The sequence below is a fragment of the Abramis brama genome (genome assembly GCF_963993115.1).
Source record: "Abramis brama genome assembly, chromosome: 14".
Classification (NCBI taxonomy): domain Eukaryota; kingdom Metazoa; phylum Chordata; class Actinopteri; order Cypriniformes; family Leuciscidae; genus Abramis; species Abramis brama.
The window spans coordinates 9,918,254-9,939,163 of NC_139976.1; the positions used below are offsets into that span (position 1 = coordinate 9,918,254).

The following is a 20,910-nucleotide window of genomic DNA, read 5'->3' on the forward strand; positions in this document are numbered from 1 at the left end:
TTTTTTGTTCTTTTTTTTTTTTTACTGTGCATTTTGATGGGAATCTGGCAGCTGTTTTGCAGCTGCTGCATGAATAGACCCACCCTGAGGCCTTATAGGAGCCGTTCACACAGAGCGCCTTCTCTCATTCAAAAACCGCTAGATGTGGCGGAAGGTGATAGAATGCAGAGATCTGAACTGTTTTTGACTTAACAGAAAAAAGAAGCAATGAAATCAAAATTAGAGTTTTGTGACCAAATATATGCTTTTATAATGTTCAGTCAGAGCATCTATATTGATGACTTATGTAGCACTGCACAGATTTTTGTCCAATCAAATGTTCTCTGCAGCTTATTTTTGCAATATTTTGATGTTGCAAACTTTATATAATATATTTGCAATAAACTTTTGATGTATTGACATAATCAACAACTTTTAAGGAATAGTTTTATAATTTGATTGTCATTTGCAATGCTTCATGGGACTTTAGTTGTTTCCCTATCTAAAATCATTAAGTTCACAGTCTTACCTTTGTGTTTTTGAAAAATTTTCAAATACTTTTTTGCTTCAAATAAAAGTTTGTAATGTTGTGATTCACCTCATAACTGGTTGGTTTGGTTCATGGCTTATAATGCTTTTTTTTTTTTTATTATGTTCCCGTGAATGTATTATTTTATAAAGGTTGTATTGCATACTGTATTCCCTATGGGGAACATGAATGGAAAAAATACTTCCGGAACCAATGCCATTGAAAAAGCATTGCGCTGGATACGCCCACTGGCCCAAAATCCTGCCTATGATAAAGTGCGGCAGGGATGACATATTTTTGTAAGCCAAAACCCAGAAATGAGTTAGGAATTTAGCACTTCTAGGTTCATCATCCAGAAGTCAATTTTTTTAATGGGTTTTTGGTTATGCCAGAAAAGTATGTGGTTAACACAAGCTCAAGATATATTCACGTTTTATTCTACTACATAAAATTCATCAGTAATACCCTCTTGTGATGTTTTTTTTTTTAAAGCTTTTACTTGTCTTGAAAAAGACAGTTGCTAACATGTGGCTAAATGGGACTAGAGAGGTTGTCGGGGACATTAAATGCCATCAGCCGAACAGGTAAACTCCAAAAAACTCCAAGCATCCAAAATCGCACACTTGAATACTGAATTCACAGTAGCCTACTCATAATAGAGCAGGCACAAAGTACCCGGACGACTAACTAGCCTACTTCTAGCGAGATTCTGAAGTGTGCATACAATGGACATTTTACTATTCCATGAGGCCACGGGAGAGGATTTGTGAATGGTTTTATTGGCGGTTGCCAAGTAATTTCTTGTTCAAAATAACTCAAGGGAGTATGTGATTTCAGACACAGCCATCTACTCACCAGTCCGCTTTCACAGCCTTGTTGTGTTTATAATCATGCTCTTGCAACCTATCATAGCTTTTGTTAGCCACAGAACTTATTTTCTGCAATAATCCAAAAGCCAATGGAAAAATCTTACTGTTTTTTTGTCGAGGGAACCAGGGTGATGCTAACTTCTGGGTTGGCCTACAAAAATACATCATCCATTCAGTACTCTATTGTATGTTAAACATCAAATATGTTCTGATCCACTGTAACTGCTTCACACCGCACATTGTGTATCACTGGAAACTTGTTTAATCGTGAAAAGCTCATTCCCACAAAACATGTTGTGTCACACGCAATGCCAACAATTTTAGGCCTACAGACCATGCATCTTTAACCTGAACAACATGCAAAAGTGTTTGAGTTCACTTTTTCTTTCTCTTAGTTTTCTGGCTAGTTCACCCCCTTTAGCATCACTGAGGCTGTCAAACTGACAGAGGGAGAGGAATGATGAAAGAGATGCGGGGGGAGGAGAGGGGGGAGAGAGAAAGAAATAAAAGCAACGCCAGGAGAGGCACACAGGTGTCTGTGTCAGATCATTGGGCCCAGTGAGGGTTGGCAGAGGAGAGGAGGGGGGAGAGAGGCTGGTGTTAAATTACAGTGGGCCTGTGTGGAGGGATGATCTGGGTCACAGGGTTCCCAGCATCTCCACTGACACACACAAGGGAGTGAAGCTCATCACCACCATCCTGCTGTTCATTCTCGGTAGACAGAAATACAGGAGAAAATAGAGGAAACAGCACTGGCACGCAGGTACGGCATGAATAGAGCTCACTCACAAAGCCCGGGCAAAATTTATGTGCCATAAATATATTTGAAAAACATCTACAGTGACATAAGTGAGAAATTAAATGGAAAATTGCAGTACAGTCACTAATAGGCTAAAATGCATGTAGCTCAAAGTATAAAAACGTCCAATCTCTTTTAGAAATCTGTAAAATAGTGCAACCCTTCCATGTGCTGGAAATAACTAATCCCTGTCTGTTCAAATCAAACAACAGTCACATTTATTACCATCTGAGAGGGAAAACAGCCTCCGTAAGCAGTAGCCAGGACATTAATCCAGCCAGGGTCACAGATAAAAAGCAGAGATCTATTAAGTATTAATGACAGACTGAGCATTGCCAAATCCCTTCTTCCCAAAATGAGGCGAAAGCAACTGGCATTCTTCTATTTTCAACTAAAGCTTTAGTATTCATTGAGTCTTAAAGTCGATGTGAAATCAAAATGGACTCTATTTCCATTTTTAATATATGATTCATCTTTGCATGTTTTTTTCATTATATTTCATCAAAATTTAATAACTCGCTCCACCTCTGAAACGACTTTCCTTGGCCCTGTACCAAACGCGGTTCTCAGCCCTGTGGTCGATCGAGTCCACACTTATTTGACGTAATGCTGTTGGGTAGCAGTCGGTTGTGGAGACCTCATATTGTACAGGCAAATAAATTCAAAGGAAAAAATATGTATTTTTAGGGATGTCAAAGTTAATGCTTAAAACAATAATACAATACTGTATGTTTAACAGTGTTATTAACATGATTGGTCAAAATCATAAGATTAATTGCAATTATGACAGCGCTATTTTGATTTAAAAAAAAAGTGCATATAGATTTGACACAAAACGTTATGAAAAGTAAATGTTTTCATAATATTTAGTTGTTATTGTTAACTAATTACAAATCATTTTCGTTAATTGAAATAAATCTGAAATAAAATAAAATATAAATATTAGATGAAAAACGTAATCTTAAAAAAATGATTAAAATTAATGAAAGCTAAATAGAAATATATATAAAAAACTTAAAATTATAGTGCAATTACATTATAAAAGTTATTTTGGAAACAATTTTGTTGTCTTTAAAATGTAATATATACACTCACCTAAAGGATTATTAGGAACACCATACTAATACTGTGTTTGACCCCCTTTCGCCTTCAGAACTGCCTTAATTTACGTGGCATTGATTCAACAAGGTGCTGAAAGCATTCTTTAGAAATGTTGGCCCATATTGATAGGATAGCATCTTGCAGTTGATAGAGATTTGTGGGATGCACATCCAGGGCACGAAGCTCCCGTTCCACCACATCCCAAAGATGCTCTATTGGGTTGAGATCTGGTGACTGTGGGGGCCATTTTAGTACAGTGAACTCATTGTCATGTTCAAGAAACCAATTTGAAATGATTCGAGCTTTGTGACATGGTGCATTATCCTGCTGGAAGTAGCCATCAGAGGATGGGTACATGGTGGTCATAAAGGGATGGACATGGTCAGAAACAATGCTCAGGTAGGCCGTGGCATTTAAACGATGCCCAATTGGCACTAAGGGGCCTAAAGTGTGCCAAGAAAACATCCCCCACACCATTACACCACCACCACCAGCCTGCACAGTGGTAACAAGGCATGATGGATCCATGTTCTCATTCTGTTTACGCCAAATTCTGACTCTACCATCTGAATGTCTCAACAGAAATCGAGACTCATCAGACCAGGCAACATTTTTCCAGTCTTCAACTGTCCAATTTTGGTGAGCTCGTGCAAATTGTAGCCTCTTTTTCCTATTTGTAGTGGAGATGAGTGGTACCCGGTGGGGTCTTCCGCTGTTGTAGCCCATCCGCCTCAGTGGTTATTTCAGTCAAAGTTGCTCTTCTATCAGCTTGAATCAGTCGGCCCATTCTCCTCTGACCTCTAGCATCAACAAGGCATTTTCGCCCACAGGACTGCCGCATACTGGATGTTTTTCCCTTTTCACACCATTCTTTGTAAACCCTAGAAATGGTTGTGCGTGAAAATCCCAGTAACTGAGCAGATTGTGAAATACTCAGATCGGCCCATCTGGCACCAACAACCATGCCACGCTCAAAATTGCTTAAATCACCTTTCTTTCCCATTCTGACATTCAGTTTGGAGTTCAGGAGATTGTCTTGACCAGGACCACACCCCTAAATGCATTGAAGCAACTGCCATGTGATTGGTTGATTAGATAATTGCATTAATGATAAATTGAACAGGTGTTCCTAATAATCCTTTAGGTGAGTATATATATATATATACATATAAATATATATACATATATATACATATAAATATATACATATATATATATATACACATACATACATACAGTATATGTGTGTATATGTGTGTGTGTGTGTATTATTTAGTTTGGAAATAAGTTACATTATGGAAATAAAATGGCTTGTGAATGCTGGGTTCATCAAACAGTCAAAATGGTGAACTGAGTTTCATCTTCCATTCCTTGCAGCTGTTGGCCCCCTCCCTGCAGTAATGTTCAGCATTTTAACATTGCAGTATCATCACTGCACATTTATGACAAACCAAAAGCATCTTTTTGATTAATGTCGTTACCACTTCTATTAAAAAATGTCTTAAATCATTAGCTTCAATGGCTTAGACATCTGTCCTGGAGCTAGCAAATCACCAGTTAAGACATCTGGCAAACTCACTTTCATCTGATCCGCTGTCACGTCCTTGACACATCAGAGCGGCTTTCTCAGCCTCTCTTGTCATGACGACCATCTCCCCCGTCATTCTTCCAGACTCCCATCAACACATTCCCAGCATAAGTGGGCAGACGGCAGACGTGGTGGCATGACAAGTTTGATCGTTCAGAAGGAAGCAACCTCTAACTAGCTTTTTTTTCTGGAGACAAAACATTGACATGCACATTGATTCATTCATATGGAGAAACGCCCTGAGGTCGTAAAAATATCTTTTGCTAATGTCCTTGCACACATATACACTCAGACACACTGCAAGCAACTCACTGCAGGGGCTATAGGCGAATAATTTCATGGTGCCAGCAGAGACAGATTCCTCTGAAATATGACCAAAGGCATTTCAACAAGATATGACACACACTCCCTCCTTCAGCGCCGTTGGGGGTGCAAAAAGGGCACACGATGAAGAGGACTGTCTTGAGGCAGGAATCAGCAAAAAAAAGGCACACGCTGGAGGCCAGGGTCCACACGTCAACCTGAGCTCAGCTGGACTTTCAGGAAAACAACCTGTGCCTGCACTTTGAGACACAGTTAAAATAGCCCAATGCACAAAGATATTCTTGGCTTTGTGGGTAAAGTTTCCTCCTGTAAAATAGTTTCAGGATTGTTTCTTTCTCGTAAGTACAGCTAAGGGAGCTTACAAGAACACTGAGAGCCAACACACACAAAAATCACAGTGGCAGTGGACTGCTGAGATATTTTGGACTGTGAAAACCAGTTTAGAGAGAAAAGAGGGTATTATTGCCTAAGAGCAAAACTTTCCATTAATCTAATAGACATTCAGCTTCCTCTGAGACCTTCTAATAGAAGGTCTGGTTACAATAAGCCTCAAAAGCAGCTACTGAATATAAAACCATGAAACCATATGATAACTCTTACCAAAAGAGCGCAATGCAGTCACTTGAGGCATTAAAACTGTTTGTGAAATATTTCAGAGTGCCACACCCAGGGAAAAAAGCTGTAGCCTATGATTAATCACTGCTACAAACAGTAAAGGGCCGTTCTTCACGCCAAGGATGATGACTATAACGATAACTATAAAGTTTTAATATTCATTCCAATTATGAACTCCACACCACAGCTATAATTAAATGATGACGACAAAGAAGAACGATATTATTGGAATTACCTTCAGAAATGTTTTTTTTTTTTTCATCTGGCAAACGATGAATCCACCCGACGTTGAAGAGCTTGAGCTTTTAAAGTGGCAGAAGACAAAACTGCAGCTCCAGTTTATCAAAAAGAGGATGTTATCGTGTGTTGGTTTGGAAGCTAATATAGTTATAGAATGATAAAATTAACAACGATTTTTTTTTCTCCAGCTGATGCACGATTTAACACTCACAGCCAATCAGAATCCAACCAATCTCTAGAATTTAAAGTGGCAGACAACATTACTGTTGGTGTGAACAGGCCTTTGAAAAGTACAGTATGTACTTCTTAAGGCCTGTTTAAACCAAGAACGATAACTATAGAAGGATTTAACTGAGCTTTCAGTCACCTTGACAACATAAAAAGGAGTTCTTTTTTTTTTTTAAACTGTAGCTTCTTAAAGGATTAGTTCACCTCAAAATGAAAATTTCCTGATAATTTACTCACCCCAATGCCATCCAAGATGTTCATGTCTTTCTTTCTTCAGTGGAAAAGAAATTAAGTTTTTTGAGGAAAACATTTCAGGATTTTTCTCCACACACTGGACTTCAATGGTAACCAAATTGTTGAAGTCCAAATCAATGCAGTTTCAAAGGGCTTTGAAGTGCTTCAAAGGGCTCTGCATGATCCCAGCTGAGGAATAGGGTCTTATCTAGCGAAACAATCTGTAATTTTCTAAAAAAAAAGAAAAAAAAAAGTATATACTTTTTAACCACAATTGTTTGTCTTGTGCTGGTCTACGACGCGCCAGGCATTAGTAATCATGTTGGAAAGGTCACGCTGGACGTAGGCGGAAGTACCGCCCCACTAATCCTTTAAGATACAAGCTAAGTTACGGAAAGTTTGGTCAAGCTAACCATTTGAAAAATAAATACACTACAAGCTAGGCTACTAAAGAAACGAAACTACACTGAAGCTATTTAACAATACTATCATAATAAATAGCAACATTGCTTTATGCATGTCATCTTAACTATGTAAATATAACAGTTAACATATTTTTAAATTGTCACTTATCATAGCCTACAAGTTATACATGGTCAAATTAAACATTTGTCATTTGCTAAAATCAGAACTATATAACATACTACTCTTAATATTTCTGCCATATAAAAATATGGTAAGAGTAGTATGCTGTTCTGAACACAGTTTTCTTTCAGCTTATATTAGCCAACCTTTACTACCTTTACACACTATTAGCCGATTAGCCTGCTATCTTAGCATGCTTGCTATGTTAACATACTAGGTGCGTCCTAAGCCCTATTCGCACGGGATTAGTATTACCCCTGGACCTCTGTAATTAAGAAATTACCCCCTGACGTCTGTGTTTTTGGTGGCTCATTCACACGGGCAAATAAATGTTCGTAATTCCCTCGAGTTTACGGACTTTACAGCGTGCGCCCACCCATTCACACTTCACTAGCTGAACGTGCTGAAACGAAGATCGCGCTGCAGTATTGCAATTCAAAAAAATAACTTATTTAAAACCAATATATTAGAGAAATATATTATATATATATTATAGAATATCATATTATTGTATAAATATATATCTTATTTTTCTTTTATTCTTTGTCCATATTACAACAAGCCTGCCTGAAGAAGGTATTATAAATACCGAAACGTCGCGATAGGCTTGTTTTTCTATTCATTTTGTTTGGTTTATTTCATTTTATATCATTTTTACTCTTTCACACTTTGATTTCTTGAGATACTTACAGGATGGACGTCTTTAGAGGCCGTGTGAGACAAAGAAATGCTCCATGATACAGAAGTTACACTACCACAAAAAGCGTCCAAACTTTCCAAAAGAGCTTCCATGTTGCGCCAAAATACCTAATTTGACGTTTCCATGACAACGGTCCGAGTTGAGCTTCCGGATCACGTCCGTAGTAGTAGTTTGTTTTCTCTTTTGCAGCACTTCATAGTTTTTATTGGAGAAAAACTATAATCGGATTGGAGTAGAGCATATCGAGAGATTTTATTGTTAATATAGTTTTAATACAGACGTAAAATTGACTGTTAAACGGCCCATAATGGTTATTACGTTCTTTAGGAAACGATAGGCTCACAGAAAAACAGCCCAAATCACAGACATGGGGATTCGCACAGGACTGGTATTATCAGAGGACCCCTGTGTTGGCCGAAATACGGTAGGTAATTTTTGGGGGAAATTTTACAGACATTTTTACAGACATGGCAGATTCGCACGGGATAAAAATCACAGACGACCTCTGCGATTATTACAAATTACTGGAGGTCCCTAGGTAATACTAATCCCGTGCGAATAGGGCACTAATTGACGTACTTATTCACTGTGCCATTTTGCATAGTGCGAGTAGTGTGTTCACAGTGAAAATTCAAAAGCATTCTGGATGTTGTTAATTATCCCAAAAAAATTAAGTGTGGAATGTTGGACACTGAATTTATTTCAGATGCGGGATGACATTCGGATAACCTTAGAAACCTCACTCACTAGATGGTAGAGCACATATTGTGTAGTTTAAGTGCATAGTGTATAGTATGTAATTTGAAACACTGCTTATCACTTAGCCTGTTAGCTACAACTGCTACAAAAGTCTTTTTTGATCATCTGAGAACTGTTACTTTTACTAATAGCTACACACCTATTTTTTGGATAAAAGTATTTTGTTACTGGAGAAATATTTTGAAAACAGCTGTACTACTGTCATGCTGTAGAATAATAGGGCTACTTTTTGCTAATTACTCCCCCTAAATTGATCAAATGTCATGATTATGCTATTGCTAACACTCACTAACACACTTGCATTAGATTGAGAAGTTCTGCATCGGTGTGACAGCTTTGGTCTTTGCTAGTAGCAAACAAAGTCATCTACAGTTTTTTCCAGTAAGGAAATGAGGCAGTTTTGTGCAGTGCACTGATAAAATGTGCAGCCTTCAGAGAAGCCAGATGTTTTCTTATTCTTCTTTTTTTGTTTGTCTATTCTGTGCTTCAGCCTACAAATATATCTGCCTTTCTTTTTTGTTTGCCTTGTGATGCACTAAAAATGCTGAGCTGCTATTTAGAGTCAGACATCTGACATTCTTTCAAGAAAGAAAAGCCGAGGAGGGGGAGACGAAATCCTGCTCACTCTCGGGTTATACAAACATCACCGAAGACTCGTTCTTGCAGATACACACACATACGCAGAGCACCTTGTTCCACATGTAGCCACATGCGAGCGGCAGGCATCCAATTCAGATTGCTCGGCTTTAGTCACACAGATTATTAATAAATCTTTGGTTTCTTTGCACACACGCACACACAAAAACCAGACTGAACAAGAGGCCTTCATTTTTGTCAGTTGCAACTTGCAAGATATACATTAATTATTTCCACTGGTTTAGCAGAATCAGCAAATGTCAGCATATGCAGATTACACCCATGCTTTTCACTATTTGCCTCACTATATATTTTTCACAAGCCATTGTGAACACCCTGAAAGGTGGCAGTGTCTGTATTATGCTAAAGCTTGTGAATTTGCATAAAATCTCACATTTAGCATACAAAGCAGTAGCAAAAACATTAATAGGAAAAAAAAAGGATCTTATTGAAGTGCTCAAGTCATATCAAGACTGAGTGGGTCACTGTCAGTTGAGAGATGAAAACAATGAGAATCTAACAACCGTTGACCTAAATTTCTTGTCTAGAAATCAGTAAATGAGGCAAAGGGCATTTTCACAGAACATTTGCATGTTTCCACTTTCGTTTTGTTTGATTGGTTATAGATTTAACCCATAGATCTTATTCACCACAACCTCTGTGCATTGAAAATGGCTTGACTCTCTTTTTTTAAACAAACAAACAAGCAAAATGTGCATGTTTCTCAAATTCATTCGCATCTGCACAACATTTCTTAAGTCTGGTCTAGGCTGAAAGTGTTCACATGTATGATTTGGTTTACACAGACAAGAATTAAGTGTTAAATTTAAGTGTTACCATAGTCATGTTTGCAGTATGGTCTATTTTAATGCTACATGAAGAAATAACCCCTGGTTTCACAGACAAGGGTTAAGACTAGTCTCAGACTAAAATGCATGTTTGAGCCGTTTTAACTGAAAGCAACAAATCTTAAAATATGTCAGTGCCATTGTTTTGTCTCAAGATGCACACCAGTAATGTTTTTTTTTTTCTAAGGTACATTTATAAAAGCTTCTTAAATGTCCTAATTGCACCAAGGCCTAATCCTGGCTTAATCTAAGACCTGTCTGTGAAACCAAGCCTTAAGGTTGAGATTTTTATGATACAGCCTAAATGAAAGAAACAACAGAAAGAAAAACTTCTTAAACTTGAAATTAGCATTTATTTGAACAAGGTTCTTTCCAAATTACAAGTCTGTATTTTTCATTTCACAAAATATTTACAACAGAAAATCCCTCCATTTTATCCCAAGTATTCAGTTAGTTTCGTAACGTTCATTGGTCAATGTTTCTTTTACTTAAGTAGTTCTAAAAAAAAAAAAAAAAGTAAAATAAAATAATAATAAAACAAACCAAAAACTTCATTCCCTGTTTCAAAAGTCATTTTTTTAACTGCTAGAAGTTTTATTATTTTTCTACGAGTGCTCATAAACTCTTTTCCACATGCACTCAGTAACAAACAGGAAGCCAGAGGCTCCGTTGCTTGGAGCCGGAAATGGCATGAAACACAAGGAAGAACAATTACAGCATGACAGTAAATGCAGAGGCATCAAGTGCACCATGACCCTCTGAACACAGGCCATTTAGTCTTCGTCTGACACTTTGCGCTGAAGCCACCGTTGAGTAAGATATAATGAGAGGCCACGGTAAACACGAAAGAATGTGAAACCAATGCACCCTGCGTTTAACATACAGGATGTAAAGGGTGCGTTTCTGTGGCTTTGAAGGGCGTGAGAGAGAGAAAGACAGCGCCGTCTGGATGGGGACCAGACTGAAGGTTGTGGGTGGAGGCACGTTCTCGGTTAGCCTAAGGAGAGGACTGTGAACCAAGGTGAAGGACATTTCCATTAAAAGCTGCATTCAGTAGGGAAGGTCAAGCCAAATGAACAATGGCGGCGATGACAATGCTGTGCTGTTCCAGTTTCCGGGTCTGTTAAAAACTGAGCTAACATGTGCTTGTGCTATTTGTGATGAATAATAAGACCACAGACTCCAATTTAAACTAAATGAAAGCTTAAATATGGAAGGCTGGGGAAACTATACAGAGTTTTTGCACATGGCTGTTTTAACAAACAACAACCATGTGAAGTTAATAAAACTTTGTGGGCTACAATTCTCTCAACAGTAAGTTTCATTAACAGCTGACTTAATGGTTTTACTGCTGACTTCCATCGTTTCGCCCGATGAGTCAACGGTGATTGCGAAAAATTTGGATCTTACAAAGAAAGTGCAACATTATTGATGATTCAACAAAATGACAGCGTTCTCCGTTATTTCTGCATCTCTTGCAAACAGTGAGTGTTATTTTTAGAAGAGCAACTTGCGTTCATGGTACATAATCACAACACCATTAGTGCCTAAATAATGTGCAAAGCTATGCTTGACTGTGATATTAACATTTTTTTCCTCACTGCTCTCGGACATCAGCAGTTAATTCTAAATGATTGATAAGATCTGCATACAAAAGTGCCCCACATGCATCTCTTTAAGACATCTCTAAGTGGAAAAAGACGCCCCAACTGGTGACTGGCAGCAGTCACTGGAGCAAAGGTTAACTGGTGACGTAATGCTTGGTGGAAGACTGGCCGTAGAGGCTGTAGAAGTCAGTGTGCCTGTGCGACTGAGAGGCGTCGATCCAGTCGCGCATGGACAGGCTCTGGAGAGACTGGGACATGGCCGGGGCCGAGGGCAGAGGGGCGTGGGAGTACTCCTGCGAGCTCACCGGCCAGGGGAAGGAGCTGGAGCGAGGGTAGGGTGGATGTCCACGGTGGTTGGACACGGAGGGCACCCCTGAGCAGTAACAGTTATCGACCGTGCACATCAGGATCTTCCGCGCACCGTACTGGGGCAGCTGGGAAGCGCTGCCGTTTGGGTAATGGGAGTGCGGGAATACCGAGGCGGAGTGCGGTAGGGGTTGCGAGCCGGAAGCTGAGCTGCTGCTTCCTACATGCTGGGTGGAGCCACACGGCCCTAGAGCTTGCTGGGAGGACTGACCTTCGCCTGGGGCAGAGCCCTGAGTGAGACTCAGGCACGGCTGCTTGGCAGCACCAGGACCTGATGAGGTGGAAGAGTCCATGAAGCTAGCGCCCGCTCGGCTGCTCCCGCTACCTTCGGGGAATGCCACGGAGTGCCTGCGCTTCTCGCACAGATACGCCGGAATGCTCTGGAAAAAGTTTGCGGGAGCACTGAACGGAGCTGAAAATGAGAGGGGATGAGATCCAAGTATTAAAAAATGATTATGGAAATGGTTAATTATTAAAGAAAAGAGCATACAACATCAGAAGGTTTTATATAATTAACACTTGAATATGTGCAATTTTTCATGCATACCTTCCAGCATCTTGCAGAGGTTTTTCTCTCTTTTCGAGATTTCAGAAAGAAAGAGTTTGGAGTTGAGGCTGCCCACTTTGTACGGTGACAACGTGATGCCCACGTACGACTGAGACCTAGAGTTCAAAACCAAGTTAATGTTTACTCTTAACACAATAGCAGGACAGGAATGATGACTAATGAGACTTATGATAATGATTCATGTATGAAAACACAGTGACTCACCTGTCCATTAGTATTTTCACAGATTTTGTGTTCTAAATGGAAAAAAAGAGAAATTGTATACAAGTATATAAAATTGTGTATCAGTAAAAATAAATGGTGGGGGGGGGGGGATAAAAAAGAAAAGAAAAACCCAAGTAACTATGTAAATGTCTGAGAACAAGCCTGGAATGTAGTTTTGCATTGTTTCCATTCTCATTGTTCTAATAATAATAATACATAAAAAATGCCATTATAAAAGTAAAAGTTACAAGTCAAGATGCAAATAATATATTAAAAGCCTTCGCCTAGAAAAAAAAAAATCTATGGAAATGGAAGTTTGTGTATCAGCTTTATAGTGGCATATAAAAATATTGATAAATAAAAGATGCAGACAGCAAGCTGGCCCAACCCACCAGTGTTGTGTGAGGGTTTTTGCACAACAAAGTTGTTGTGTGGGTTTTGGCACACATAAAGCCAAAAAAATAAATAAATCCCATAACAGATTTTTTGCCAGTCAACTGAATGTAAGAAGCTAAAATAAGACTGCAGTGAATACAAGCGATTCAAGGACAAGATGATAAGAGATGCATGTGGAACGTGCATGTCTGCAGCAGACTTTTATTCAGTTTGTGAATAGCAAAAAAAAACTTCTAGGAGTGTTTTCCTTTCAGAAGATGGCCAAATCTATATTTCTTGATTTTTCCAATAGAAATAGAAATTATGCTAACCGGTATTTGTTCAACCCCATGCTAAACATCTGATGTTTCGTTTGATGAATATTTCTAAAATCACACTGTTTACCTCAAGGACAACAAATAGCTAAATCTGATTTTAAAAATGTCACTTTATATTTCCTGGATTCCAGATAGGTGACCTATGTATCTAGCACATGAAAAATGGATGCCTATTCGGCATGGGGCTAAAAAAAATAATTTCCTGGCACCTGTTATAGTTTGTTATAAATCGAGTTCACCAATAGCAGCCTGGCAAAAAAAAAAAAAAAAAAAATTTTAATCATCCCCATCATGATAAAAGGCAAAGGCACTTTAAAACACTGCTAAATGTCACCATTTATAACAAACACAGGCCATGTAATATTGACAATGGCAATAAAAGTCAGGTCACCTTCATAAAACCGATTTCCTCTGCCTTATCGAAAACCATCTGAATGGAGCTGAGCAGTTTCTTTGCCTCTTGCTGTTTCTGGTGAAGCTGCAGGGCCTGTGCCGAGTTCTCCTGGCAGAACTTGGAATGGGCCTTATCCAGAACCTCCAGGGTCTTCCCCAGATCTTCCTCCAGGAGCTGCTGCATTTTCTGATACTGCAGCTGCACCTCCTCCTTCAGGTGTTGCACTTTGTCCTGAGGTTCCACAGAGAAGCACAAAACCATAAATTATTATGCAAGTCCTGCGGTGTCTTAACAATGGGGGTTATGCAGAGACTGCATCTGATGTGGATGATTAGGAAGAGCCACTGAGGAACTGGATTTGTTATGGTACAAGAACCAGGCATAACCTTTATCACAAACCTGTATGAATGTACTAATGTGGTCATTAATCACATTACTAGGAAGAGCGTCCTGTATTAAAAAGCTAAGTGTTTAGTTCCAAAGCAAAGGATGCAGTTGTTCTGCTAATAATAATGAGATTAATAATAATGTGATTTAGCTCATAAATGTTTGAACATAACACACTTACTTCCATGAGACATTTGTCAGATTCTAATTTGTAGAGTTGCTCTTCTATGTCCTGAACACGGTCCTCGATCCGATCCTGCTGTTTAATCAGCATTTGCTGCAATACAAAAATAACTGATTAGGTCAACATTGATTTTTAAATTCTAATATATGTTTGGCTAAATTTAGAATAAATCCGAATATCTGGCAATGTTGAGACAATCAAAATCATGTGATAACCGTACTGTAACTCATTATAAATATAGTAATAATTACATTTAAAAAAAATAGAAAAGAGTGAAATAATCATAAGGTTAGAAAATATATATTAAAAAAAACATCACTTGTGAGCAGAATATGTACTGCATCTGCAAAGCAATTTGTATGCAATTATTCAAAATTATGCAAAAACTATAAATATATTATTTGTATATTAATGACACGTAATGCGAGCTAAGATATTACCCAAGCCAATTTTATTCCTCGCTTTAAAACTTTAATTTTTTCCACCACCGTCATTTGTTATGAAAATCACTACGTGACCTGAGGTGGAGTGGAAATGACACCTTAGTGAAAATGATCATGGCATTCAGAACAAAATAAAAATTCTTCTGTGTGTAGGATGTGTTGGACTTTGTTAATAAAGCAAGGAAGAATCACAAAGCTACTGTTATGAAATGTTCCTAAGGAAACTTAAAATGTGCATTTAATACATCCTAATATTAACAATGTAGCTGAATTATACATGAGCAATAAAATTCATGAATATTCAATCTCAGTCCAAAGATCAAATATAAATGACAATGAGTAGAATGCAAGCTATATGCTATGAATAAAAGACGACAAGATCCATGTTCTACATTAGTAATGTTGGAATATAAATTCCGTTTGATCTATAAACTAAGAATTCTTCACAGCATAAAATCATTTTCAGTCTAGTTTTATTTCTAGACAATCTAGTATTTATATTATTAACTAGCATATTCTTTCTAAAATAGTTCTTTTAAAAACTACATAAAGAATATGAGAATGTGGCGCTGAGACAAAAAGACTGGTTCTGTTGTGATGGGACAAATGTAACTTTCCTAACTTCCTGTTTCTTTCTTTTCAATGAATGCAATTGTCAAGGCCCCGCAGAGAAGGACTGGTGGCTGAAGAGGAATTTCAATTATTTTCCCTTCATATTCAATGGCAAACAAAGGGAAAAAAAAAACACAATCAACAAACGACTTGCGACGCCTGACAGAAGTTCAGTGGTACCTAAGGAACAAACCAAATTAGTTTTAATTAAACAAACGCCGCGTGCGAGAGGCAGTCACCAAAAAGAAGGTGGGGGGTGCTGTCATGGCAACAAAGCTCTTTTTTTCATATCTGTATATTCAGAGGGGAATATGAGGGAGGAAAAAGGAGGAGGAGAAGGAAAGACAGCATAGAGGAGAGCAAAGAGAAAGAACGAAGGCTCATTTCACACTGTCTTTCCCCATTTTGTCTTTGTCTGCGTCCGAGGCAGAGACAAATCGTGTTGACCCTGTGAGTGTGTATTTTGGAGCAAAGCTCCGTAATGAATGCAGGCTAGCTCACAGATAAAACTGCTTCCTGTAGCAAGAGGACAAACCTCAACCACATCAAGCCACTTACGCTCAAAAGCTTACAGGCGAAAAACAGGACTTGCGCTGCCAAAGTTGACTGAGGGCATGTCTAATTCAGTAGCGTGACGTCAAATTTTAATAACCTCACATGCGGGATGAAAGCTTAAACAAAACAGGTATTCTTCATAGAAGCAAAGAAGAAATCAATTTTGGTATTTTTCTTCATACTTGAGAGTAACACTCTTATATAATTCTGATTCATCTCAGCTACAAAGAGTAAAAAACAAAGGGAATCAATGTCAGTCTTCCGAATGCAGCAGTACAGGACAAACGCAAGACCCAGAGAGGGATGCGCTGCAAACTAATGATCTTCAATCACACCGTCTGACAGACGCTTATAACAGCTGACTGTACCCTCTGTGCCAAATGAACTACATCAATCACTGCCGATGATGCGCGTAGCCAAACCTTTTCCTTTCAACAGATTTTGTTTGCTGAGCGCATGACAAATTGGATCCACAATCACATGGTACTGGGTAAACTGACTTCTTTTTGCGCATCTCGCTTGTCCATCAACTTGATTTTCTTTCAATTTAAGATTTGGATCCAAGGAATTGTATTGGGCTGTGAATCAGACTCCACTAACCTCTCTACATTACCAAATACACCATATATTTACAGCAAGATATGCAATATTCATTTCAGTCCGGTTGGAGATCTACCTCATATAAAGTTTTACAGGGATGATACTTTATTAAAAGCCATATGGAGCCGTTTTCAACCTATACAGCTGCTTAATACAGTCATTTAAATGGATAGTTCACCAAAAATGAAAATGTGGTCATCATATTTACTTACCTTCATGTCCTGCATTAAAACCTGTATGACTTTCTTTCTTTTGTGGAACAAAAGAAGTTATTTAAAAAAAAAAAGAAATTTGAATGCATTTTTGTCCATACAATGAAAGGGGTCCAGTTTTGTTTTGGACTCCATTGACTTTCATTGTAGAGACAAAAATGTTCTTCTAAATATCTTCTTTTTGTTCTGCAGAAGAAAGAAATGACAGGAGGGTGAATCATTTTCCAAAATTTTAATTTTGGATGAACTACCCTTTGAAATACTATGAATTTGGCGAGTGGTGACGCGCGTCAAAATGGCCAACAATACATGATTGGTTTCTGAAAACACAAGTTCGCCATCTTCTCCTTTACAGATTGAATTGGTGTTTATATATTCTACATCAACAATCAGGACCAGAAGAAAGGTCAAGAAGCAGAAAACCGCATGGAGACAGAGAATGTCTTTGAAGCTCTAGGATCTAAGACCATGGCCTAATTGTAGTGACTGATGAGCTCGGGCTGCCGGCAGAAGCCTGGAGGGTGGAACCTAATACCTCATGGCAGCGGTGCTGGCTTGCCATCCAGGACGGACCTCTCTCAAGGGGGAATGGGGGTAGGGTGCTCAAAATCACTGTCATTTCAAACCAGCGTCTCCTCCGCCAAGGTCAGAGTGAACGAGGCAATGGCAACCTTGCCCTGAGCTACAGCCCCAGACAGAGCAATTTTGCCTTGTAGCAGATGAATGTGGAAAGACAAACGGTGTCCATCAAAGGCAGTAAACATTAGATTCACAAACACGTGCTACCTGCAAAAAAGAACTATGGAAATCCCAAAACATCCCAAACATGGTTTCAGTTTCAAATAGCTTGGGCAACACAACAACTAGAGTTCATTTTGTAGATTGATTGGTCATTGCCTGCATGTCCTGTCACAGAAATGCCTGAGATAACTGATGGCATTTGATTTATATAATCAACATAAATGGAAATTATGCTGACAGCAAGCACATGAATCAAATTAGAGGCACGCGAGGACTGCTTGACCTTTTATAAACATAAAGCTACTGTAAAGGAAAAAAGCATAGGCTAATATGTAACTCTCAGCCACATCCAGTATTAACTAAAGATGTATGTTTTAAACATTAGGAGCAAATATAATATTGAATCACCACTCTGGCTGTGATACTGAATTTTATTTGGTTTTAGGTTCATGAATTGCCTATAAAAGAATAATAAAAAAAAAACACATCTGCTATAGCATTGTGCATTGCTGATTATTTAAAACAAGAAAATCCAGGTTGTTTTGTTGCAGCGTGCCTTGAAAATGCAAGGGGTTGTTAAGGGTAAATTAAATCCAAATCTGGCCTTTTCCCTCATCTGTGCCACAGAAAATAAGACTCATCATTAAATTCTCCAGTCGCAGTCCTCCCCCTCCCCAAAACGCCACGCAAGGATGCACCTGTGCTGGGAAGATAAGCCCAGAGGAGAGCTTCGGTATTGTTTGCAGCTCTACCCAATTGTTTATCATTCAAATGGAAAAAAGGGGGGAAGGGGACTGAATAGTTAGCAACTACATCGATAAACCTCACCGTCTCATCCACCAAATCCAGAAGTGAACCACAACCTTGAACCTGGAAGTAAAAAAACATAGCATGTGAAGAAGTAGTGGCCACTTACTCTGATATCGTTTCGTCTGACTTCTATATCGCACACCGCATGGCCGTGGTTGGTGGCACATCTGGAGAAGCAGCAGTACTGGCAGACGGCCACATGCTCGGTTTCACAATGATACAGTCTGTATTCGTCATGCTGTGGACAGCTCCAGGCCCGCACGTCTTCGGCATCCACCAGTAAGTGTCCAGCGTTGGAAGAGGGCTGTTGGAGATGGGTCTGTACGTGAGAATGGCAGCAGGGAGCATTGCACCTGAGGCAAACCTTCTGGGCTTGAAGCGGAGGACCACGCCGGCACAGAATGCAGTGCAAGACTGCTGGCGTCTTCTCAACGTTTAACGCGTTGAACTTCTCCACAATATTGGACAGCTTGTGGTTCTTCTCCAGAGCTGGTTTTTGGCTGTAGGCATGGTTGCATTCGGGACAACGGACCATTCCTGCATCTTTAGACCAGGCCTCATTGATACACATGCGACAGAAGTTGTGTTTACAAGGGAGCTGAACTGGCTCCGAGAACACATTCAAACAAATCGGGCATATGAGCTCTTCTTCGAGACAGTTCTTCCAGTTCTCCGCCATTTTTAATGCTCACAAGTCAAGGTAAAAACTGCATAAAATAGGCCTTCCTCTGGCAATACCTGAAATGGGTGGAGTGGGAACCACAAGGACCTTGTTTTACCCCACAAACCACAACTTTGTGCCAATGAGAGTATGAATACTCTAGCTGAGAATACTTTTAGCTCAAGGAAACATCATTACACCACCCACTTCTTCATTCGTTTGTGTCAACTGTAGGCGTCTCGAGAATTTAGTGTTGCCACAGCACTAAAGTGGACTTTTCTGTCTTGTGACTTTAAATGCCAACACACTTGTTCATATCCTACATGTGTGGCTCTGATTCGCCCACTAGTTATCTATTACGACTATGAATAATCCAGTCTGCTGACGACCAGCTTGACAGCTTCTCGTTTACAAGGTAAAGACACGTTGATAGGCCGTTTTTCGAGAACAGCCTCGAGCGAGAGACTAATAAAAGCTTTTGAAAAGTAAATTATAATTCTCACGACAAGGCTTTTGTTGTTTTTTACCGCTGCTATTTTGACATAGCATTACACTGACATGGATTTTTATCCCCAAAGAGGATTATAATGGTTCTCCATACAGACGTGCATTACACTTTACATTAAAATATTCATATCTCACATCCACGTAGCGTGTTTTATAGTTGAATTTCATAGAAAATAACGATCTTAACCAGACCAATCGGTTAATTCTTACACATATGTGTAGACTACGCGCATACTAGACTTCCCCCTCATTATAACAAAGGAACATAGAGAGAACATACACTGGTATGTACGTTAACCAAGTCAAGAGAAAACTGGACTGCCAAGTGCCTTCACTTTGATCTCTTCAGGCGAGAAATAAATGAAGTCTTATTCCGATACACCTCCAAAAATAAACAGACAGCGAAACGGAGTGGTTCTTGCTACTGGAGTCTGTCATCTGCCATCTTGCGTCCCTCTTTAAAAATGAAAAAGAAAACGTCTCTGTTTGGCCCCCATCAAGCCTCTCTCGCTTTAGTGCTTAAAAGAAATTAAAAGTGGATTACAGGCGTGCGTTTCTTCGCTGGTTCCGAATCCTATCGTGGCTGATTCCTGAGAACGTGCATCCATGGGTCGATCCTCAAAACGAGCCGATCTCACCATGGTATTATTTATGGTTTTTCCTCTTCTCTCGTCCAGGCTTTGATGAGGGTTGGAATGCAAGGACAGAAAAGAGAGTTTCAATACACACAGAGCTTCACACTCGCTCCTCCCCTCCCAACGACCACTCCGCCAATCACGTGACTCATCACTGCTTTGACATGCAAAAAGGAGGAGCTTCGAGCCACTGGGCGGGGCTTTGCTTAAAAGGGCAACTACGTCGCGAAGATTAGTAGGGGAATATTGATTCAGCCCAGTGACTCGAATCTTTTGAACAAATTCACTAAAAAGAATCATACACTTTCAGTAATCAGTGTTTTTATGCAAGATTTACCAGAAGTCGGCGACCAGCTGCGAGTGTCTTTTTGTGTATTATGATTTATGAGGCAAATTGTTCACAAGTCTTATAATTTATTACCATTTGCGTGTCTAGAGGTGGTTTCATAACTTCAAGGAAGAGAAAATATGAGACAGTGTTCGGAAGTGAATGAGAACGAATCATTCAAAAGATTCGATTAAAAAACAATGATTCGTTCACTTATAAAAAACATCCCTGTTCTGAGTGTGATGTGAAAATAGTTTTATATGTACACAAGTATGAACCCACCCAAAAAAATAAATAATAATAATAATGAACCCAACCTTATTAATTAGCCTCCCAGCTAACATATGGC

General features: G+C 39.1%; 1 protein-coding gene across 1 annotated transcript; it reads right to left on the minus strand.

Annotated features, from left to right (window-relative positions):
- Positions 1-10,364: 10,364 nt before the first annotated feature.
- trim8b (tripartite motif containing 8b) lies at positions 10,365-20,367 on the minus strand. The gene is made up of 6 exons (XM_084135409.1): positions 18,537-20,367; positions 14,455-14,550; positions 13,884-14,117; positions 12,780-12,811; positions 12,555-12,670; positions 10,365-12,419 (listed from the first exon to the last, which is right to left on the minus strand). Exons 1-6 carry the CDS (start codon positions 19,107-19,109, stop codon positions 11,776-11,778), a joined length of 1,695 nt encoding a protein of 564 aa, XP_083991535.1. The 5' UTR covers positions 19,110-20,367; the 3' UTR covers positions 10,365-11,775.
- Positions 20,368-20,910: the final 543 nt, after the last annotated feature.